At 36.0% G+C, this 24,879-nt stretch overlaps 1 protein-coding gene across 2 annotated transcripts; it reads right to left on the bottom strand.

The window, feature by feature from the left end:
• Positions 1 to 1,610: 1,610 nt before the first annotated feature.
• LOC103717062 (uncharacterized transporter jhp_1155) lies at positions 1,611 to 23,783 on the bottom strand. 2 transcript variants are annotated; one of them, XM_039130217.1, is made up of 10 exons: positions 23,522 to 23,770; positions 21,970 to 22,123; positions 20,161 to 20,256; positions 15,081 to 15,196; positions 13,134 to 13,193; positions 11,574 to 11,724; positions 10,966 to 11,032; positions 3,987 to 4,058; positions 3,776 to 3,841; positions 1,611 to 1,857 (listed from the first exon to the last, which is right to left on the bottom strand). In XM_039130217.1, the coding sequence occupies exons 2-10, from the start codon at positions 22,029 to 22,031 to the stop codon at positions 1,723 to 1,725; spliced, it is 825 nt and encodes a 274-aa protein (XP_038986145.1). In that variant the 5' UTR covers positions 22,032 to 22,123; positions 23,522 to 23,770; the 3' UTR covers positions 1,611 to 1,722. The 2 variants fall into 2 exon arrangements, with proteins under 2 accessions (XP_038986145.1, XP_008803523.1); XM_008805301.3 differs by lacking the exon at positions 20,161 to 20,256 and having other exon boundaries at positions 15,081 to 15,167; positions 23,522 to 23,783.
• Positions 23,784 to 24,879: the final 1,096 nt, after the last annotated feature.

Here is a 24,879-nt window from a genome sequence, read left to right as displayed (position 1 = left end):
TCAATTTTGAGAATAAAAAAAAAAAAGTAGTACATCGGAAAGAACACATCTACGCATGCTATGTTTGGAACGGGCAAGCGAGAGAAGATATATATAAAAAAAGACCGATGACTTTCATATCTTATTAAAATTTAAACTTAATTAAATTATTTCAAATCTAGACCGTTTTAAAAATTAAACTTCAACTACATTGGAAATTCTTGGTGTTGTCATTGTTTCTGCATTTTCGTTTCTCTGCAAACTAGTAAAATATCAATTAACGTTAAAAATAGCATTGGCATAAAACTTCTGTATTACTCGTTTTTATTTTTATTATTTTTAAAAGTAATAAATCTTTGCTACCAAAAACCTTATGAATTTTACAAATAATTTAAAAAATAAAAAGGATTTCAGTTTTCTTAATCATTCTCTCTAGTTCTTTGAACACAAAAAACAAAAAACTAAAGCAATATCCCATGAGCCCTTAATTATCTTCAAATCTTTTTAAAATTTAAATTTTAATCAAATTATTTCAAAAATCTAGGAACTTCCGATCTAAGCCCATCCAAAATCAAGCTAGTCTAATTTTGCACATGTCTACATTAAAACAATGATGAGAGCAATGATATGTAGTTATGTTAAATGTATGCATGAACCAATAACCATTATTTTGTTTTTATCTTATTATCCGCTTTTTTGTTAGATTATTATCAGCCTTTATATAATGAAAATAATTGGTCATTATCATGCATTTTCGTTGTTTCTTCCAATCAAAATATTATTTTTTAAAATTCAATAGATAATCAAATAATATCATTTGTAGGCACTAGACAATACCTTTTTTGCATATTTCCTGCAAAAACTGATGCCTTTAGGGCAATGTTCCTTTGCAAGATATCAAAACCTGTATCAACTGACCCTAACTCTAGCTAATCCTCCAAGATTCTTTATAGAAAAAGTCCTATTTAGTTGAATCCTAGAGGTTAGCGGGATAAGTTGGGGTAGGGGAAGAATACGGATGGTAAAAGAGAAGAGAGATCAGGAGATTAAAGGATGGGGTTACTTTTGTTCGTGGATTAATAAAAAAGCGCCTGCTTGTTGGAATTTTGAAGAGGGGAATATGAAGAGAAAAAGGGAGGACAGCAGAGTAAAGAATGGGTTACTTTTATTTCCGTTTTCCCAGGTGAAATAATATTAGCCTAGTTATCCTAAAAATGTCTTGAGAGGCTAGTCGGATAACCACCTTTAACCCTATGATATCCAGCAAGCAAACACTGCTAAAGAGTCATCCAGCAAGCAAACACTGCTAAAGAGTCCCAGTTGCATAAGAAAAAAAACTTCATCTCTATTGGAAGATATTAGGAATGAAACATGGGAACACTGTCAATCATCAGGCACCCTCTCCTTTAAAATCACAAATTGTTCATCTAGATTTCTTTCTAACAGTACCAGTATTGTGAATTTCATACTCATTTCCCTCGATCAGTCATATGCATCAAGCATGCCAGCTTCAAGTAGTTGTAAAACAAAAAAAAATGCTCTATTAATTTTGCATACAAGAGGTCTTTCCGATTACATGCTTGAAAACGGTGGATATATTCAGATAAAACAAACATCATTGAGATTAACAGTTTGAGATGCCATAAAGATTTTGATTAGTTAAAAAGCAGCTGAAGTTTACTATGGAAAAGAACAGTGAGTTACAAAAAGAGTAACTGGATTCCTAGATTTCCAAAACAAGCATCATTCATTTTCTTTCTCAGGTCCAAGATATATAGTGCTACAAACTGATGCTAAAATAAGAAAACATCCTATAAGTATATTAAATGACCGAGTTGTACCCAAGAATGTCATGCTCCACACTTGTGACAGAAATACCTGAAATTGAGTACGTTGTTATCACATTGTTTATTAATACAAGAGAAAAGCTATATAAGAAAACTTAAAACTTGAGAAATATGATTCCAGGTTTTATTCACAATATTAGCTAAAGACAAACAAAATAGTAAAAAGGAACTCTTATAACCTGCCATGCTATGATATGGTTTAGTCAAAAAATCTGGTAATTTTAAACCTCCAGTACATCCTATCAGATAAACCTAATGTTCATCAAAAATTAGGATCCAGCAGCGAACTCAATCGCTCAACTTTCTCATTTTGGAGATTTGCATCTTGAGGGACAATGAGTAGGCATTTTATTATTGAGTTTTGTTACTAACCCAGGAGACTTGAACCTCCTCAAAGCACAAGATGCAAGATGATGTTTTATGATCCAGTTGCGGACCAGGCAAACTGGAACCACCAACACAATCACAGCAGAACCATTGCATCATTATCAAACCTTGCTTATGAAAGCACACTAATGGCTGTGCATTCATTTAATGACATATGGGCAAATACGAGTGTTTTGATCATCTTTCCATATAAAGTGAATAATTGGTAAAAGAAGTACCAGTAGAGCAAGTAGTGTCTCCACGACTGTCCAAATGCATATATGAGACAATGTAAATTAGCGGGGAACAGCCTTAGAAAGAAGCCAAAACACACACACACACACACGCACAATCTAATCTTAGTAGCCAAATCTTCTGTATTGCATGCCAAAATCCCTAGAATCCTGATCTTGATCCCACATGCCTCCTGATTCTTTCATCCCTAATTTCTGCAAGAGACTATGGCGTATCCTATTTTATCGAATTAAAACTTTGTTCTATTGCGTGTATATTATTTATTTTCATATTGTTATTTATCACCTCTATCATTGCATCACAGTTCTGAAAACTGCAGCAACCAAATGGCTAGACTTATATGGGTCCACAATATTTGCTTATATTGCAGATTCCTCCTAGGTTCTTCAACTACCTCATTTTTTCCCCAAGCTCCCACATTGGAGTCTGTTTCAACATTCACTCCTGAGTCAAACATTGAATGCTTGAACAGGCAAACTTTGGTAGGATGGCTCAGAGAATCATCATGTTGAATATTATAATGAGGTTAATGTACATATTTGACTGAAGAAAAATGCCAATACATGTTGCCAGCCATTGCAGGCTGAGCAGTTTGAACAGATGGTCGAGCGATGTTTATAATTTGAAGATCCTAGTACAAAGGGTAGGTTGTTGCATCCATACTTAGATGACCAGACGCACATATAGAAAAACCGGAAAACAGAAGAAAACCAAGGAAAGTTCCAATATTGCAATTATGAACCTATATGCCTAAGTTCTAACAAGATTATGTGGTGCATCTGGTGCTGTTTTATTGGTATAGGAGGATAAGCTGAGGTTAGCTACAAGAAGAGATTAATCTGAAAGCCGCAATCAACATAGCAATGTCAATAAAATTTTTGAGATAACCTAATCAACCTCAAGTTATAACATACTAAATGGAAAAAAAAAAAAAGAAACAACACATAAGAAACCTGTATATTTATTTTTCATGAAATAAAATGCTAGGTATTTCCTAATAAAGACAGGCTTGATTTGCAGAAGAATAGGACAGCTTACGATTGCTCTCTTCCATGTTATTCCACATGTTAAAGAACCTTTTTCCTGAAATGGATGTCCATTACTACCAGTTTGTATGCTGCTATATGCTTGGATAATGTCTGTTCTGGAGCTTCAAATTTATGAAGTTTTGCATTTAAAGCAGGTAAATATTCAGAGTTACTAAGAAACATTTTAATACAAACACACATACAAACATATAGTTACACATCCATGCACGCATGCATGTACATATATATACATTCTCTGTAATCAGTTTAATTACTAAATGTGTAGCACAAGATGATCACCTTTATGTATAGAATGTTTGTGGCTTTTCCAATTTTTTCAAGCTGAAGTCCACGTGCCAAAAACATCTGCACAAGAATCCATGTTAGAAGACCTTTATCTACTGTTCTCATACTACAAATCTAAAAGAATGAATATAATTAAAATCCTCCAAATAAAGTTAGCACACTTTTAAGAAATCAAACTTAGGAGCTAGGAAAGTTCTAAGAATACCTCTGCAAAGAATGCCAGGACACCTAATATGACCATTAGAAGAAAAGTGAATGGATTAGGTAGTACGAATCCCTGTAAAGGAAGTGACTTTCATTAGGAAGAAGTTTAGTAGGCAGAAGATGAACAATTAAAAATATATATAAAAACAATTAACAAATGAACACTGTTTTGATTATATTTGATAAGCTGATGGCTATAAGCTTTACTTGTTATTACAGTAGCATAGAGAGACATAACCAAGGAATGCAGTACCGGTACCGGTAGGCGTACTGGTCGCCTACCGAACCAATACGGTATCGGTAGGCGTACTGGTCGCCTACCGAACCAATACGGTATCGGTTCTGAACCAGTTTATTGCGGGAACTTGCACCCGCGCAGTTTCCAGCACACGCGGGCGCAGTTCCCAACGCGCGCCTGCACGGGGAACCGTGCCCCCGCGCTGGCGCGCATTCCCAGCGCGGGTGCACTGCCCAGCGGGAGGAACTGCGTGCGGGTGCGCATACCGATGCGAACCGGCGATCGTACCGATTGATTTTGGCCCCAGAAGGGCCGGAACCGTTTTCCACGCTTGAACCGGACCGGTCTCTGACCGGTCCGGTACGTGCAAGACCGGCCGGTACGGGCTAGTTCAGCATATCATGAACATAACCAACAAATTATCATAAATTTTTTCAATAATGAGTTTTTGTCACCTTTGGCCATATATAGCTTTTGCTATCTTAGGAATTTATGCAGCACCTTGGCTTTTATTATTGTGCCCAAAAGTCAGTAGGAAAAACATATTTCATGCATGCCATGTTGTAATTTTACAAAACAAAAAATTGAGAAGCCCAAAAGATTGATAGACAGTGGAAGAAGTAAAAGAAGCATTAGAAATTAAACAAATGGATTTGTAGAAACTTTGAAACCAACATCAACCATGATCAATAGCCTAAGTTATGAAAATAGTTTTCTTATGAAATTTGAAACATCATTGATGGTGTTTCATCAAAAATGTTGTGTGGATTGAGTACTATCTAAAGTCTTTCTCAGAACTCAACGAATAATTGTTCCTTTTCTGGAGATTCTGCTCCAATGTAGGACAAATAATATAGTTACTAACATCCACACAGCATATATATTTCACACCGGGAAATCCTTCATCATGTTCAATGCTAGACTTTGAAACGTGAATGGTTCAATCGAGCTAAAATAAAGGTGAACTTCGAGGTCTCCTTCCAATATTACCTCTTACTTAGGCTTTATAGTTTATATGAATAATTTTCTTGTTCACCATGACATTTCTGATATGCTAAACACTATCTTGATAGAGAAGGTACTCTCGACATCTCAACTTGTATATATCAACTGATTTCTCAATAGTTGTACAGAGGCACACTACATGAAAGGAATTGCATTAAGAAACAAATGCTCCAGTCCAGATACATTTTCAGAGATAAGCATGAGGAAAAGACAAGCCTGCAAGTGTCTATTTTTTTAATTAAAATGTTTCAAAACAATCTATAATACAAATGCTAGTACTTTTTGTGTCTCCACTTCTTTGACACACATGCATCGCTCATGACTCGTGCACAACAGAGTGGGTTTAAACATCAATCTTTTCTAATTTTATGAAATACCCACTCTTTGTCTCTCTTAAGTCCATCTAAGGTGATTTCATCCATCCTTTTTCACCATCAAGATTCGCCGTCTTGGTACCGGACCCCGTACCGGTGCCGCACTAGCACAGCGTCGGTACGGTACGGTACGAAATTTTTTGGTGTACCGAATTTCAATACGCTATCTGTACCAAATAGCAGTACCGAACTGGTACGGTACACCCCGTACCACCCGGTTAGGGCCGATACGGCGTACCATGTTCATCATTCTTTGCTAGCAATGGCTACATCTTTATATTTCTTGGTAGGAACAGTTACATATTTTATAATCATAACTCTTTAGATCCTTTGTCACAACTTCCATTCAGGTTATCTTTGTTATCCTCTTCCTCGTGACCAGCAACACAATTTTTCTTCCTTCCTCATATATTCATTCTTTCCCAGTAAATACTACAATAAGTATTAGGGACTCTTTTCATTGGTGATGCAATGTGAGTCATTATTTATAGCATGAATGACAATGAAGATACTGCCCACCACTTTAAAGATCTCATAGTAGGCTTGACAAACATTGTGATAAACAAAATGCTATGTGAGTCATCATCTGGGTTCCCCAAAATGAAAAAACATACATCTCTCACAAACCAGATCTTTCTTTAGTCCCATGCTTATATAGTTGGAGATACTAGTGGATGTTTGCTACTTCTAGAACAATAGATCACTCATTTGGGTATTCAACACTTAGACATGAAGCAAAGAATCTAATATGCCGAAAATATTAAGCTTCTTAGTCTATCTTAATGCCAGGCTTCACAATGGAGAATTTCTCACTAGCTTACAAGCCAAGAAAACCCTCAAAATATTTTGCTTTCTTCAATTAACCCAAATTGATTCATTGAGGTTAAATCCCCTATCACCATCTCTATTTCATTCATGGGTATTGCAGTAATTAAAATATATGGTTGCGATAAAATAAAGAAGAATTGAAGATCAACTGAAAAACAGCAGCTTTTCAAATATCAACATTGAAAACTGGGTGCTGTCTTCTTTGACAAGTACCATATTAAACCAAACCTAAATTTGAGAACTTGTCAGTATCGTATCCTTTGCAAATTAGATATATCAGCCTGTTGCTAGGATGAGGTGTCATTTTTTTCGTTTTATTATAGAACAAGGCTTAAAGTTTCTTATAAAACACTCAGAACTAATAAATAAACAGAAGACTTCTAGGTTTGTCCTGATTCTAGGTCTAGAACTGAGATTCATATTACGATCCCTTAAAAGGAACATAAATCACTACATACAACAGTAATAAAAGGAAAAGATAGAGCAGGGAGCCGAGAGAGAGAGAGAGAAGGAGAAAATGAAAAAGGAGGTTATATAATAAAGGAGAAAGAAAGAGAGGAGAAGGGACCACTTGGTTACAACCCATTTATATGACACATTCTTACTTATATGAGGTGCAGGATGACAAAGCGCGAGTGAAAGGTTTGCCTCTACTAACAAATTAATTCATATTTAATGGATGTTAGCTTCAATTTCGGTTCAAGTACAAAAAGACCAAATAGATTTTAAGTGTAGACAGAGTAGAGCCTAAACATCCAGAAGGTCCACCAGAGGTAGACATGTAGGCTCAAAATGTGCAGCTTTGACATCATTGTATCCAACTTTTCATCGATTTTCAACTGCAAGGATTAATGAACTAAGGTGAAATCTTCCACTAGATTTCCAATATGAGAAAACGGAGCAGCAACTGCTTTACTTGCTACCTTGTCTCAACAAAATAGCATTCAAATTTAACATTTCATTCATAGGAATTGTTTTAAAGACCATAGAACACTTGCTACCTTATCTCAACAGAATGGCATTCGAATTTAATATGTTATTCATCAGAATTGTTTTAAAGACCATACCAATAGCTTCTTGACCATATACACAGGAAAGTAGCACACAAATCCAGCTAACCTCCATTAGGATATCACACAACATGCCATAGCCCCACACTTAACTTTTCTGCTTGATCATGTTACGACAATCTTATTTGTTATTTGTCCAAGTGAAAAGGTTGCTGAACTCCAGAGTATAACATCAAGAATTTGACCTTCCTTAACACCTGGGATGTCCTAGCTTGCATGGAGATGACCATTGGAAGCATAAACTGCACCCTCGCTTAAAAGATTCAACATAATGAAAGTTGTTTGCAGGAGACTTTCACATAACAGTATCCTAATAATACCTTCCATAAATTCTTTTGTGGTGAATGCATGAACTCAACCACAACAACAATTAAGTAGGACAAATCAAGCCTAATAATGGTCGAGCATATTGTCATACCACTAAATATTTGTACTGTAAGATCATCAAATAACTTGCTCACAAAAACAATCAAGTTGGACAAATCAAACTTAGTAAAGGTCAGCTGGAGACACATACTCTGATTCAAGTTTCCAAAAAGTTTTGGATCACACTCGAGCTTTTTATTAAGAGAGAAAAAAACAATTCCCACATTGAGCCACTTTAATACCTTCAAGCTTTTTGAGTCCTTAATGCCATGGAATATTGCTTCATGCCTACAATATATTTCTCATCACTTACGTCCTTGCCATTAAAATAGACTGATAATTGCAATTTGAACCTCTCTTGACAAAGTTATATGATCAGAATCATAGTCGCAAGATCTATACATTCAAAACTGTCAAATAAGCCCATTTCTCAAAGACAGCAAATAGTTTTTTCCCCAATTTGCCCACATTATAGTCACCTTAAAATTTGCATCCAAATGATGATCGCATATTAGATCACATTTTAGACTTTTAGCCGAGAACTCCGTGAAGAAACGAATACTAAACATCTAGCTTATACAAACTAGAATTGGCTATAGAAAAAAATCAACCTAATTTAGATCAGATGTGCAACTAGACATTAATATCAGTGTTTCCATAAAAAATATTGATATAATCAAGAAATTTTAAATAATTATGCGCCATCTACCCCACTGTGTAAATTGAGTATCATTTGGAGATGCATGCTTTGGCTCAAATTTTCTAGTACCCTGAATAAGTTCCAGCTTGCATTTTTTTGATGGAAGACAGACAATCAACTCCAGAGGGGGTCACTTTGATAGGTAAACAAGTATAGCAGTGTTTACAAGTTGCAGGAATCATAGATGTAATTAATTGACCATGGAAATTTTTCTCCTTTTCCCCCATACTATATTACTACCATAGACTGCAAAATTGCACCTCTTAGTCTCTCGTAGAAGCTGTGATCAACTATAAACTGGCAGCATCGATGTTCCATAATGTAGAACTGAACTTTTCAAGCAAGCCTGAGGTAACTGCTCAGGACCACAGAAAACTTTTTCCGGCTTGCATAGTATCACCCCCTTACAAGTTGTATTAAAATGGTGGTTCTTTTTTAAAATGGCCCATTTGGCACCCAATTAACAAGTCAGTTTAATTTCAGTACTTCCCTCTTGTGTTCCTTCGTCACTTCATATAATGATAATAAAGGCATCTCCTATCTTAGTTCAAAGAAAAAAGGGCTTACAGTAACATATGATTACAACTTCTACCATTTTGATTTCCGAAAATGAGACAATTACAATGGGAAAGGAAACAGAATAAGTTACACATCCCAGAATCATAACATAAATGTTGATAGTGGTACCTGATACCAGAGGTCATCAGAATAAATGAATTACAAGAACTTAAGGCTGCAAATGGGTCGGGTTGACCCATGACCCGACCCAACCCGACCCGTTTTAGAGAACCCGTGGGGCCGGATCGGGTCCTAAAATTGGATCCGTTTTATTTTTCGGGTCGAGTCTGGGTTTACTGAATCTCAACCCGACCCGACCTATTGTTTTTTGGATCAATTTTGGATTGTTTATCCAACGACCCGATCCAACCTGATCCAAACCCGGATTACCCATTTGGGCCCGCAGGCCCACAGGCCGCGGCCGCAGCCCGTAGGAGCAAGACATGCACATATCCCATCCTTGATCGAGTATCTTCTGATATCAGAAAATCAGATGCTATTATCGGCAGGAATCATTGGAGGGTTGTCCAAACTTAAAGAACTGTGCAATATTAGCTGTGGATTATCACCAGTGTCTGGGTTGTGAGGTGGTTTGCAATACCTCTCTACCCTTGAGTATCTTCAAATTTCAGGCTGTCTTGAGCTAAATTGTTTGCCAGAGGGTGTTATGTACACGTCCTCACTTTGAACCCTTTGTTTAAGTAGTAACAGAAATCTGAGTCTAGAATGGGGAAGAAGGGAGCCTCTGCTCACTGCCCTCTGCCATCTCGAGATAAAAAAAATCCCCTGCATTGACTGCTTTGCCGGAGTGGCTAGGGGGCCTCACCTCGCTCCACATTTTATGCCTTCGGTCTTGTGACAACCTCGCAATGCTGCTAGACATCCTTGTGCTCAGGAGCTGCGGATTGCGTCCTGCCCCCTTCTGGCAAGGCGATAAGAGAGGGAGAGAGGCGAGGACTGGACCAAGATTGCTCACATCCCAGAAATCATCATCAAAGGTGGAGTAGAAAAGGAAGAATACAGAGAAGAAACCAGCAAAAGATCTACCATCCCTACGAAATTTGTCAGCCAGTTAACTTTAGGATGCCGCATTGGTCGCAGTTGAGGTTCCAGCAATAGCTCCATTCCGTGGAAGTAAACTCTTTTGGTGTGTGTCTTGCTCCTCAAAGGCTCATCTCTTTCCGACAGGCAGGGCTTCTCAAATACACAAATTAAAAAGCTTTCAATTTTTGATGTTTATGCCCCTCCAGATTTTAAATTCAGATCTTACAAAAATTTGAACTCCGATGATTGTTCAACAAGGATTTTTTCCTCTCTCACAATAACTAAAAATAAATAAAGGGAAATAAATAAATTAACCCCGACCCGAATTCGACCTAGATTCGACTCGGACCTAACCCGAACCCGAATTTTTTGGGTCAGGTCCGGGTTATACATGGACCCAACTCAACCCGAATGACCCGTTGGGTCAAAAATTATAGTCGTAGACCCAACTCGACCCGACCCGATCTTCAATTGGGTTGGATCTGGGTCCATAATTAGGACCCGAACAAGAAACCGGGTTGAGTCGGGGTCACTCAAGACCCGACCCATTTGCACCCCTACAAGAACTATAAGTTTGGAAAGTAAGAATCTAATGAATCAGTGGTTGCAGTTCATTACTCGACAATTTTGATAAGATAATGTGAAATCATATAATTAATTCAGCAAGGCAGTTCAATTTGTTATGTCTATTTATGAAGCTTCAGAAACCTTGTCAACATGCAATATCTAATTGAGTGATTGAGCATAACTGCTTAACTTTTTAGAAGCACAAATTATGATCACACAGTGATTGTTACCTGAAATGCAAAAGTGCATGCTGCTGAGAGAGGACAAGCAAGTACCCCAAATGAAAAAACTGTATACCTGTAAAAACCAGGGATGACTAGTTATATCAAGAGTGTACTTTTCATGTCATATAGTATTGTATAATTTCAATTAATCTTTCATTAGTCAAAGTAATGATCAATGCGAAAAAATCAATTTTGATTGTAAAAAATTGCATTTGGGTTCTTTAAATTGGATAATAAAAGGCAATAATGACAACACGCTAGGGTGCAATACACCTTGATTGCAATTTATTTAGGTAGGACAGCTGACACATACAAAATGTGATTTACATTACAACTTTTATATCATTAATATACTTTAAGAAAGGCTATATATATAAAGCAGCACAAATTCTACATACGAGCTAAAGAAATTTTTGGATCATGAATGTGTCTAGAACTCTGAATTACACACATTTGTTATGTTAGAACATATGCCTTTGTAAATATAACTTTTATCCAAAATTGTTGTAGCTTGCAAATAACAACATAATATTCTAGATTACCAGCAGAAGTCTAATTCCACATAAGCTCGCAAACGTTTGAAATTATAAAGGTCACTAAGGTAAAGTTCATACGCAGGTTGATCAGATGCCTTGGCACCAGCTCGTATGAGGCAGTAGCTAACTCCACCCAACACTGTTGATAGGATACCAACTAGTATCGGATAAATATGAGTTCCTTCAGAAAAGAGAGCATCACTTGTCTGACCAGTTTCAGTCGAACCTCCTACATATATTCAACATTAAAATTCATATTAAGAAAAACAGTCTATTCAATATGTCATCTAATACAGGTTTCCATTGTGACATCATATAAAACTGGCATCTGAACTCAACCAGTTACAAGCAAAAGACGAGTATGAAACTGCAGGCAGCAATTTCCTCAAAAAAAAAGGATCAACAACACTAATATTAGCTATTTTAACATGGCAAAATGGAACATAGCTCTCAACAACATGCAGAGAAATTAAATGTAACAAGTACAATGAAAACTAGGTACCTGAAAATTTTCTTCTTTCTACTGTTATTTGTGATATGAGAACAACTTTTGCTTTCAAGACTCAGGAAAAAAAGAAAAGAAAAGAAAAGAAAAACCTAAAGGCATGGAACTCTTGAGATTGATAAGTAGAGGCCAAACTATCATGATCAGAAATTGCTTCAATAAAAGAACTTGACAACGAAAGCGACATTTCACCAACATTTTACTGTGGGAAGAAACTCAAGCCCTGGAAGAGTTCTTCAAATGTGGTTGCAGAGTGTTCTTGAAATTTTGACAACTCCATAAACTGGTACAGATTGACTGTACATTTTAATTAAATCATATAACTATATTAAGTTACCCGAACTAAATGAACTTCTAGAACTGTCTCGCACTTCACTGGCAAACTCTAAAGTGTTTTTTTTAATAATTTATAAGTATTCCTGATTGCACCTTTTTTGGATATGCGTAAATAGATCATACTTTGATTATATTGCCGGAACTACAATAGACCGTGGGAAAAGGCTTGAAGATTAGAAATAAGATTTTTAAGTTTTGACAGCTCAAAGAGACCTTCATGACTGAGTTTATGAAATCCACATAGTATTCTTTTTTCCATAAATCAATGCCCCCCTACACACACAAAAAAAAAAAAAAAAATAGAAGCACACTGGCATTCATTTAATTAAACATGATCCTGGCTCTTAATTCTCGCAAATTTCCTTTAATGTTGAAGGATAGGAAATGCACTGCCACATAAACTAAAATCCTCACTTTCACCTGTTCTGTACCCTCAAACAGTATTGATCGCTTTCTGAGTATATTACTTATATCAATATAACAAATCATTCAACTTCCTAAAGATAAACCATTTACTTAAGCTTGTTGCTATCTATGGAATTGAAATTTAAACATAATTCATGCCAGTTTTGCAACGCCTATTTAAAGCCATCTACTGAGAGAAATCTTAATATTTCTTCCTGACATAGTGGAATTTCCATTATAAATATACAGATTTCTTATTCAAAGAGAGAGAATGTTACACCATAAATCACTCAAAACAACAAAAATTTACAGAGAAAAAAAACAAGTTAAGTGCAGTGTAAAAATAACCATCATACAAACAAAAAAAGATTGCATCCAATCTACAACTGTACCTCCTTTAGTAAGCAAAGGCTGGAAAATGAACAGTAGACCCATGAAACTGCACCCTACACCTGATGCATGTACAAGATATACAACTCAATTCAAATAAAGTTGGTAAGATACGAGAAGAAATGATGGTAGACAATTAAACAAATAAATAACATGATATTGCGTTTTGGAACAAGAGTGCTGGGTCTGCATGTTGTGGACCTTTACTGCCTTAATGAACTGTAGGCCTTACACATGTAAGAGAAACAAGATCCACCACAGGTTTATATTCATGTCTTATCCTCTTCCACTATCTTTCCTCCTTGACCGGTAATGCTCATGACTAACCTTTCTGCCACGTCAGCAGCTCCATCTACTATTAAGCCAACAAACATCGCGAGCAGTATGTGCTGAAAGCTAAGGTATACTCCTGTGCTCCAACTGTTGCCTCTATTGCAATCATCAATATGGCATTGAACCCATTCCACCATTGGTTTCCTTGATGTCTTGTCCCCTTCTCTCTCTATCACCTTGACCTTCCTCAGCTCCAGTGCCTTCATCCACTTCTAGAAACAATGAGCTTTTCTCAAGAGAAGTTGGATGAAGGCTTCTTGACAAAGCAGCCATGGATGTCGTAGGTGTTGAGGATCTCTTGGTGTTGATGGCATTGAGGAGATTTCAGAGCCTCAGGCTTCAGATGTGATGGGGGAGAAGGTGGGGTGGTAGCCCAAGTGCTAGAATAACCTCAGGTTTTGGTTCACACCCGTTTGCAGCAAGCAAAGGCAGATGGTGGTGAGCAGGGCAACACAATGAAGGTGAAGGGAAGACTTAATGAAAAAAAGGTGAAGGGAAGAGGATGAGAATGAATAGAGGTTATGTGAACAGGTTAATGTTCCCTGCTTGGATATGGACCTAGCTAACCTTCCATGCATAAGGCCTACTGAACATGTAAGTCTTTTCTGTCTCCACACACATGGACTGGCACTCTTCTTTTGGGATATAATGAAAATGAAGCAAAAACTTGATGTTATAAATGGAAGAAAAGTCTTCGCATGATAAGTAGAAAGAATTTAGATGCATGCATCGTTATTTTTATGTGTATATAGTTTTATATCTAGATGCATATATTTTAATGGTGAATCTTAATGCACCAAAAGCAAATATGGAGACAAGCAAATGCTAACATCTTAGATTACCTCTTCCCTGGTTTGGAAGAAGACAATGGATTACTAAATAAGACAGCAAAACAACTAGATAGAAGTCATGGCCTCTTAGCCAAATATATAAGACCAGAACAGTGACTAGGCAGTACAAAACATGGAGTTGGCTGTATCATTCAGTAGGGTCCTCAAGGTTCATGTCCAATAGTACAAAAGACACAGAAAGAAAGAGATAGAGGCAAGAGGCATCTTAGAACTATTTTGAAACTCAGATTCAATGTTATTTCTTTTTATTGAGTCTCTACCCTAACCATGTTTATTCATTAAAAAAAATGAATCCCTAGCTGAGCATTCTACCCATAATTGTTGGCACAAAGCACAAGGTATGCTCCATTTATTAACTGTAGTAGGTTTGGCCCCCCGCTTCATAACAACAAAAACTAATGTTCTTAATTGTGGGAACCAACACAAGCCACACTAAAGGCAACATAAGTCAATAACCAGACAGCTGGAATGTGTCAACAGTAGAAAATAATAGTCTGTGAACCACCGAACTTGAAACTAGTACATTTCACAACAGTGGAGTATGAAGCAATGTAGTTCAAGTTAGTTAGATTCCTTGTTCGATATGAACTGTGAAGCAAATGCATGTTTAAAAAACATCTCAATTCTATGACATGGTCCGGCAACTATCAGCAACCAAACAGTTCCAATGACTTTCTAACAACAAATATATCATTTTATACACAAGTATAGCAAAATGAGAGCAAAGTATCAAGAAGAGTTAACAATGTTCCCTTCCAACCATACCTCCAAAATCTGAAAGAGCCAATTTCTCGCGTAACACAATCTTTGCTCCAATTAAGGCTATGATCGGGGTTGCAAAGTTTAACAAAACTGCATATGACAGAGGTAGATTTTGGACACTGAAATTAAAAAAGAAACTGAAGTTTTGTCATTTTTCACTTAGCAAGTCCTTCAAAGGGTTAACAGGCTTCAAGAAAAGAAGTGCTTGAGAAGTATTTTCCAGGAATAGAAAATGACTACGCACTGATGAGATAAAATAATTGGTCAATGAAAATGAATTTTTTAAAGGTTATGCACAATATTAGACACAGCTTATTATCAAATTCCATGAACAAGATTTCAAACATTTTTGCAGGCTTATTGACAAAAACAGTGTCAGAAATCTCCCATTCATCTGATCGAGTGAAGTTGACTCGTTGCAAAATAGACAAACTGGAAAGGGGAGGGGTATAAGATACTGCTTGCTTTCAAATTTCAATCCTACTGAAGGCTGGTCTGTAAGCATAAATCAAAAGTAAATAGATGGACAGGTTTTGTGGGTTATAAACACACATATGCATGCACTCACACAAGCACTATTACATAAAGAAAATCTATTCCACTATTAAACCAGAGCTCTGAAGTGCATCCATTCATCTCCATTTTGCCACTTTTTCACATTTACATATCCAGCTGTAGCCTGAACTTAATCCAACAGCCATCAAACATTCTTATTCATGAAGCAATATGCGAAGAATCTCTCTCTTTATCTCTATCATTATGATATGGATTCTTTCTGACTCACTCCACATGTGCCACAAATGCCAGGGTTCTATTTGAATAAAACCAAAAACATAACTTCACAGCAGGTGAGTGCATAAAAAAATAAAAGAAGATAATGGCATTTCCCCTGCATTAAATGAACATAGAATGCCACCATACTGAGCATTGGCATGCGGAAAGGACTAGTACGAAAATCCAAAGCTAATATAGTAACACCAATCAAGAATAGTGAAGAAGCTTGGTGAATACCCTTATCTGCAAGCTCGCAAATCACGAACTAGCATTCTATACAAAAATTATAGCTTATGTCCCTTGACACTTTCCATCCATGGATCTCCATCAAAACAATGCACAATCATAAACAAGAAACTTTAGAATTGTCTAAAGCAGAGTGAATACTTGTGGCTTTGGAATACTAGATATGTACGACTCGATGCATTTTTCTCTTCCTTGCCATGGAGATTGAGACATATCAAAAAGATCTATTACTAAAAAGAGATTGGGGCAAAAATTTGGAAACAAAAGTCCCGTATATATTCTTTAATTTTCTGCAAGCTATGGTTTTTAAACAAGCATAGATAATGGAAAAATAGCCAATGAGCATGCAACTTGGGTAGATGAATTATCAAGGTCTTTGAAATAGAGTCCATTCACTTATGTGAGCCTTTGTGTCAAGCAATACTTGAATCTTCTAAAGGCCCCTTGAGCACTTTTTTTGACAGTTCAGATCGGTGATATATTATTTACATGTATTTAAATAATAAGAGTTTGTTAAGGAGTTACTGTTAATCATGTTTTGTCATGTCTTGCTCGTGATTGAGAGAAGTGGGCTGATGAGTAATTGAACTATCATTATTGGACTTTTTGCATGCATTGGATAACAAAGTGACTGGAAAAGACGGTTCAGCAGATAAAAGATGAATTTTCCTCCAAAGGTTATTATATTTTTCCTTTGAGAGAAACTAGTAGCTAACGGAGGTACTAAGCTGTAATATAATTAAAAAGATAGGTTCTAGGCTATTGTCAGTCTCTAGGTACACTGAGGCAATGATCACTATTTTAACAGATGATTACTTTGTCCATGTGATTTTTCATGAAGATTCCAACCGGAGCCTTCTACATAATCCAGCATCCCAAAGCGACCACACCTCTCAGTTCCATGCCCCCACTCCTAATTCACAATCGCCTCTATGACTACCATAATAATGTCCTCCATCACGTTTGCCCAGAAGATGTAGCAGTAGATTTGTCTCCTCTAGGTGCATTTAATATATACATGAAGAGGCATGTGGAGGTAAAAATATACAACACTGAGTGGTAAAAATTACTGTAGGTTGAAAAGTATTCCGAACTTGTTGATATTTTTAGTTCAATTTAGTACAAATTTGCTACCTGAAAAATATTCCTGAACTGCTCATCAAAGTCCTTAAAGAGAGGGTGACTTACATTCAACACCTTGTACATGTTTCTCAATATGTCAATATCATTCACTGAGATTGTATTGCCTGTTATAGGTAAAATGTAAAGATGTTTTAATGCAGTTTATGGATTCACACCATATTTTTCAAAGAGCATACTCAGATCTTTTTGGCTATGCCAATGAGATGTCCATGCATATAGATCACTCCATACTGCTCGACAGCCAAGCAATGACTTACAAGTTTCTCTTGATTCTTTTCAGCATACCAATTTTCACCCAAGCATGATGCATCCTCCATCAAATAATGTAGACTTCGCTTCATAACCAATGAAGACCTTAACACCCATAGCAATTGAAGACAGTGATCCAGTTAAACAAAAAGATCTCATTTGATTAGTAATTACATCAGCTAATGATAGAACAAAATCATTTGATTTGCCGCCTTCCATTATTTTCACTCTCAAATCTGATAGAATATTGTCTAACACTACAGATTGCAGCAAAATTTTTTATCTTCCAGATAAACTATGGAATTTTGTCGAATGTTTTATCCAACTTAATGAACATCACATCGTGTTATCACTTTACTGAAATTGTTTCTTAGTGGTATAAAGCCAGACACCTAAGGATCATTCTATCATTCTACAAGAGATGCTTGGTTATGATTTTTAACTTTAATTCCACAAAAAAGTATTGTAATTTTATTTATGACATGCTGCTCTTCAGTTTCACAAGTAGCCTTCTTTATTATGGTTCCAATCAACTTGCAAGCTCCTTCATCCAAGATCTCATGAAATTAGCCTAGTCTCTCCCAAGTTATAACACATCTTAATTAGTTTATCATTAGCTCTACCTTGTTTCATCCATTTCCAGACTCACTCATATTCTACAAAACAATTGGGCAAGGTCTGCCGAATCAGTATCGGGCCCCATACCGTCGGTGGATGGTTTGGTACCATCCCGGTTCAGTACTGTGTCGACGCACGATATGCCAAGGCATGCCGGTTCCGAACCGGCACACCAATTTTTTTTTCAATCTTTTTGGGTTTGATTTATCGGTAATTATTTTTTTTCCAAATTTTCTCAATTTTTATTTTTTTTCCGAGGCGTGACGGTTCAGTACACCGAGGCTACTTATTTCTTAATTTTTTAAAAAAAAATTGGCATAGGCTATTATGCACATGATTGCATCAAAACTTGAATAAATGGATACCAAATTTAGCTGGAGAATAGCTTGCATGACCCTAAATAAGATTTTTTTTTACAGTCTTTTTTTAATATTATTTTATTTTATTAATTTTTAATCCAAAAATATATTTTTTAATTTTAAAATTATATATAATCAGAAAATTAAAGAATTTTTGTGGAATTGTGTAGATCTATAGTATATCATGAAATCATGACAAAATCAAAAATTTTAACATGATCTCCTCTCATTTTGCAAATTTTGAGGCATTTTTTGGTTTTGAAAACAAAAGAAAATAAGATAGGGGAGGAAAAGCATACCTTATTTTGAGTTGAATCCTTCTTGAATCATCTTGAATCATCGCGTTTTGCCCCTCTCAAGCTTTCCCAATTGTTCTCCCATCATATAAAAAGAAAGAAAGAGACGGAGAATTGGTTTGAACTAGCTGGTTTGCACCAGGTTCCGCATAGAACCGGCCGGTTCGAGATAATTCTGCTTGGTTTGAGACCGGTTCCGACCGATTTGGACCGGTTCGGATTCGGTTCCGAACCCCACAAGCGAACCGACCTGGTCACGTGCCAAATCGGCTCGGTATGGACCAAACCAAGCAGTTTGGCAGACATTGCAACTAGTGTTTGCATGTTATCCCTGTTCAATTAGATATACTTCTCTATTAAACTCCTTACACTAGTGTTTGCTCCATAATCTTCAGTATAAGTTTGAAACAAGATCAACAACGAGAGGGAGCTTACAGTATTGTATTCCATAGCATGTCCAGAATATCCAAGTGCTGATCTTTTCCAAAACTGCCACAATGTACCAATAGAAAACCCCAAAGCAAATTTCATTCATTTGATAGAAAGATTCTTATCTAATCATTATAAAGTTTTTTTTCTGAAGTTTTAGATTCTTCCGCTTCTTTTTGATACCCCTCAAATATAAATTCAAGACTTCATCCTCATTACAGTCACTAATAAACCAATCATCTTTGACCAATTCTCCATCCGTTTGTCATTTAAGATGTAATCTGTAACCTTCCTCTTAACAATTTCATTTCTAACAACAGCATAATAAAATTCCAGGAAGTAAAGCCTTGGCGCAAATTTATATTATATAGTGTCAATAGAAACTCTTGGTAGATTGAGATAACTATTAATCATATAGAAAAGCATCCATTTGATGATTGAAATGATCATATGAAGTATATATCATTGTCCATAGCAAGAAAATTACACCTCCTCACAGATTGCATATAATGCCGAGCAAGAAGTCTGTAGTGTTCAGACAAAGTAGATAGCAAGGATGACAAGAATACCCATCAGACCGCACATCTTCTTGACTGAGTTGGCAAACATGGGTTTCAACACCAAATAATGAAACTTAAATTCATTAAAACCCGTAAATCCAAAAATTACATCAGACCACACAGTGAGATGATTTTAGGTACCCACTTATGACTCACCTCTTCCTGAGCATAGTAAACAATGTAAAAGTCAAGTGCTCTTCACTACTTTTTCATTATCAAGATTATAGCATGATTTTGTGAAAAAGATCTTACTTCTCCAAGAAACATTATATGGATATATAATACAAGATAGGAAAGTATAAATAAGATAAGAAAGAAGTCGGCATGTGAAGAAGAAAATGTGATAAAAATACAACATTAAAAGGAAGGGTCTATAATATAAAAGTGCAAACTGAAAAATGCCACTGACCTATAGATGAAGCTCAGCAATGAGGTAAACCCAGTTAGCGATCTCAATGCTAGTATATTCCTTAAATTTGTTGGTACAGAGATTGGATGTCCGGTCCTTCTCAACCAGATAAGCGACAAGATTAAGAGAATGATACATCTTGTAAATACAGTTTCAAATAATGGAACTGATCGGACTGCCCATGATTTAAAAAAAAACAAAAAAATAATAGCAGTTAAATATATCATAATGGATCTGTCAAAGTATACAACTTAAATCCAAGTCAAAGCACATTCTAAACCTTCAACCAATGGCCTAAAACTATTTCAACAAAAGGACACCACAAATACAAAATTAAAGGTGAGAATTATTACGAGCTGTTTATAAACCAGTACACAGATATGTTACTAGTTTAAACACAGTTATATGACCCTAAGTTGCTTATCATGAATTTCAGATTATTCATAGTTCATGTGTAAAATATTTGTCTAATGTTAATCTGCATGACAGATAGTAGAAGCCATGTGATCCATACATTAACTGCAAGCGGCATAGATATCTTGGATGGTATATAATAACAGATTTTTTATATCTTAGTTAAAATTTTATTTGTTTAAACATGTCTACATACTAGTATAACTTGAAGCAACTAAGATATGTAAAAAAAAAGAGGGAATAAAGTAGCTTATCTTTCATGCCAAATGCCAGCACAACACACAAACCAATTCAACTTTTAAAGCAACTTTTGACGGGCATCAGTAAAATTCTATGAACAAGCAATGAGCTAATTAAAAATCCAGTGCAAAATAAAGGCCCCACATTCCTTAAAAGTTAGTTGTTTCATCATTTCAAGTACGTGATTTCTTGGTGCAACTGTTAATCATACTTTCTTTGTTGCTTGATTCTTAAACTTCGCTCACAATGGGCTCTATTTAGTATATATGATGACATAAATGGGAAATCACAGTGTTATCACAATCTCTGTGAAGAAATTTCAAAACTTCTGATGATAATGTTGCTTTTACCAAAGAAATCTTGTCCTGCTAATCTCAGCAAGGATGAAATTTTCTATTGATATAAGTGAAATTTATACTTAGATATGTTGATTAATTTATCTTGTTTCACAAGAAGGAACAAAATTCCTTTTCCCACAGTTTAGCTTCTTTTTTCTTTCTTGTTAAAGTAGCTTCTTTTTATTTTCACAACTGCTGTGTACCTATATTTAACCCTACAGCTTGTCTTATATGGGAATGGGACAAAATCAATAGAGGGAAGAGAAAGAGGGAAAAGAAAAAGAAAAAGAAGACATCATCAGGAAAAAGTGTGCCTCTAAAAGATGTAGCTCCCAACAGCACAAGCAGTAGAAAGGATCTACAAATCTGATAGTAACAAATACCATCAGGCTTTATTGTTATTTTTATTGCAAGCATCATGAAGAAATTTTCTAATGTATAATTTTTGGTGAGAATGTTGCTTGTTACGAAAAGAAATTTTGCTTCGCCAATCCTAGCAAGGACCAAAATTTCTATTGCGATCACATGAAAAATGTACTTAAATTAAATAGATGTTCATTAATTTATCTTCTTCTCCATTAGAAGAATCAAAAAGTCTTTTTTCCAGATTTTAGCTTTTTTTCAGCAACTGTCATGCACCTAGTTTTAGCCCTACACCTTATCCAAACTAGATAGCATACAGGCTGCTTTTTTCACATATAAGTTATCATTGTATACTGGTGTCTATATAATGGCTAATACCTAGCCAAGTAGAAGAAAAACAAACATACAGAAACATTTCTAAAATAGCAGCTTAAGTTTAAAAAGATGTTCTAACCTTGAAAAATGTCCACTAAAACATCCATGATGTAATAGATGGTTGAAGAACAAGCCATGCATAAGAAACCAGAGTATCTAGACCCATTCCATACCCACAAAATAATCTGACTAAGAAAAGCAGAGTCTGTCTCAGCTGCTCTTAATGTTGGCTCCTGCATTTTTCAGATAAAATCAAATTAGTTCGCCAATTTCTAATAGATGAATGTAACTTTTTGATATGAGAGTAAATCGCCACGATAACCATGTTCCTTTTCTTATGAGTAGAACAGCTTTTTTATCAATTTAAAAAAAGAAAATAAGTATAGACAGGATCACTAAAAAAATGTTGAGGCTTTATACTCAAAATGCACTAGACAAGATAGCAAATTACAATGACAAAAATTACAAAAGTTTGAGACAATAAACTCATAAAATCATAACTGCTGTCCCAAATATCTTAAATTTGAAGGGAAAAACAAACTCAAACCTAAATATATCACCTAATCTCAACTAAACAAGTCTCAGTCACAGAAATCTCTTCCAGTCAGAAGGAACTCCGGTCCAACTAACAACACTTCTAGCCTTTTCTTCTTAAACGTACTCTAGCTTGGAAACTAGAGGCACAAGTATTTTACGTTATTTCAAGACCATCAGCTGCCTTCAATGCTTGCTTGATGGATTCAGGATCTAAACATCAAGTATCATTCTTGTGTAGCTTAGAGAAAAAATTTGAATACTTCATCATGTTGTATCATGTCAAATACCAGCAAATGTTCATATTAAAAATATATCATGTTATGAAACACATACCATACCACATGTTATGCAATACAGTATATCACAATTCATATTATTGTTTACCATATATAAGTGTGTGACCGCTACACTAGATGCACTGTGTCATGTCATGCTGATATTTGGCATTCATTGGCACAACAAGGTAGCAAGTATTTTCTTAATAAAAAATCCACAATTCTCGAGCAAAAATAGACCAACTTGAATAGTTTTATGGTAGAATATTGATCATACACAAAGATACTAGATTCAGGTGGTGTCACCTTCACATGCTCTTGCAAATACAAGATTACTTTCTCTCTTGTTTTGCAATGAAAGGTTCCTAATTCAGTGGGTTCGGCGGGTTAGTGGTGTTCAACCGAAAGCAAACTTCCAGCCTATTAACCTTCTTTTCATTTTATTTTCCAAAATTCCATAGTTATACATACCAATAATCAGGATCTATTAAGATACTTTAAGTTGCTCACAGGTCACGAAAGTTCAGAGTAATCTTGAATTCTTGATCCAATTAAGTGCCTGGATGATTTTATCCGTTCTAGGGTTTCCTTCTCGTTCTTGCTTCCATTGAGTCAGACTCCTCCGAGAATTCAAATGATTTCTTGATCTTTTCTTTTCTCTAAATTATAAATTCTTCAGGGAATTATTATTTTCCGGTACCAAGAAAAGCATCATCTATTTCACGCATCGATCATTCGATGAACAAAAACTAACCGAGCAATCCAAGATTGGAAGAAAACGGAGGTTATAAAAATTCGTAGTTACAAAGGGGCTCAAACCTTTAGGGGACGCTTCTTGGGATACGAGACGGAGAAGATGGTCATCTTGGTGGGCTTGTCTGCGGCCTCCACCACGAGAAGGGGGGAGATCTCGTCGGCCGCCTCCTCCTCGTCGTTCACTTCCACCACATGGACCTCTCTGCCGCCGTCGCCGCCGTCGGCCAGAGCCATCTCGGCGAGCTCCGCTACGTGCCGCCTTCCGAAAGTCGCCGCGTGAATATTCTTCTCCCGACGTAGACTCCCGGAAGCACTGCCACACCAACCGTGAATATTTATACTTTTTTGAAAATTTTGACAGGGCCTTTCCCAATAATAAGGTTCTCTAAGCCCAAGGAAAAACCACAACCCTCCCTTGCACTTAGCCCGTGGGCCTCCTATACGTGTGCAGCGGATAGAGTATTTCATTGTATTTTTAGGATGCATCGTGTATGTCAGAGTTAATCCGGACGGCTGTGATTTTCCACATAGTTTTTATAACATGTATATATACTTTCTTGTTTCTGGGTCATTACACTGAGCATGTTTCTGTGGAGCTCTCAATAGCCGCTATTAAAAGAGGGCATGCAATTCACAAATACATACTATAATATTTGATCGATGTCCATCTTCTAAGATAGCACAACATTCTGTAATGCAGCCCGTGCACTAGATCTTGTTTGTTTTATATTTGTTATTTTTGAAATATAATTGGATTGTATAGATATAAATTTATTATCAGAGTAATTTTAGGAATTTTGTATGCATTGTCTAATGAGATAAGTGCATGTATTTGAAAGTTTTGATTTAATAGCAGGATAGATTTGATACTGCTAGTCTAGTCTTACCTACCATGTGAAAGGGATATTTGAATCATTGGAACAGTTGAGCCCAAATTGACCATTGTGGCAATAAAAGATTAAGGGCATGTTAGGTTGGGAAAGTTAAACTCTAAAATGAAAATGGAATAAATAACTCCTATTCTAGTTGTTTGGTTGGAGAAAGTTCCGTTTCTATTTGGAGAGAGGGGAATGAGCTCTAATTCTCCCAAAATCTGATTCTAATTCCAGTTTCGATTTCGATCGTAAACCAAATGTGTTGAGGGATATGGACATTCTTATTTACACTCCAATCCATTTTGATTCTGATTCTGATTTTGATTCGGGCTGTGAACCAAATACATCTTAAAAGCTTTTCAATGATGGTATAAAAATAGTTATCTTGCCGGATCTAATTGTATATATAGGATCGTTAAATTCACATGCATTTCTCAAGCTATATGCATACACGTAGCGGTTGGCCTAGGCAACCACAATGGAACAAACAAATGCCATGAGAATTTCGCAAACTTTAAAATCAACCATTACATCCTTTTGATAACC

The sequence above is a fragment of the Phoenix dactylifera genome, chromosome 1, assembly GCF_009389715.1.
Source record: "Phoenix dactylifera cultivar Barhee BC4 chromosome 1, palm_55x_up_171113_PBpolish2nd_filt_p, whole genome shotgun sequence".
NCBI classification, from domain to species: domain Eukaryota; kingdom Viridiplantae; phylum Streptophyta; class Magnoliopsida; order Arecales; family Arecaceae; genus Phoenix; species Phoenix dactylifera.
The sequence above is the reverse complement of the archived record's forward strand: the minus strand, read 5'-3'. Positions and strand labels throughout refer to the sequence as shown.

Bases quoted from the DNA above. Each gene is read 5' to 3' on its own strand.
- LOC103717062 (XM_008805301.3), bottom strand. From the start codon at position 23,692: ATGGCTCTGGCCGACGGCGGCGACGGCGGCAGAGAGGTCCATGTGGTG. The intron at 4,059-10,965 runs GTAACAATCACT...CTTCCTTTACAG, and splicing joins CATGCACTTTTGCATTTCAG to GGATTCGTACTACCTAATCC. The intron at 1,858-3,775 runs GTGATCATCTTG...ACTCAATTTCAG, and splicing joins CAAACATTCTATACATAAAG to GTATTTCTGTCACAAGTGTG.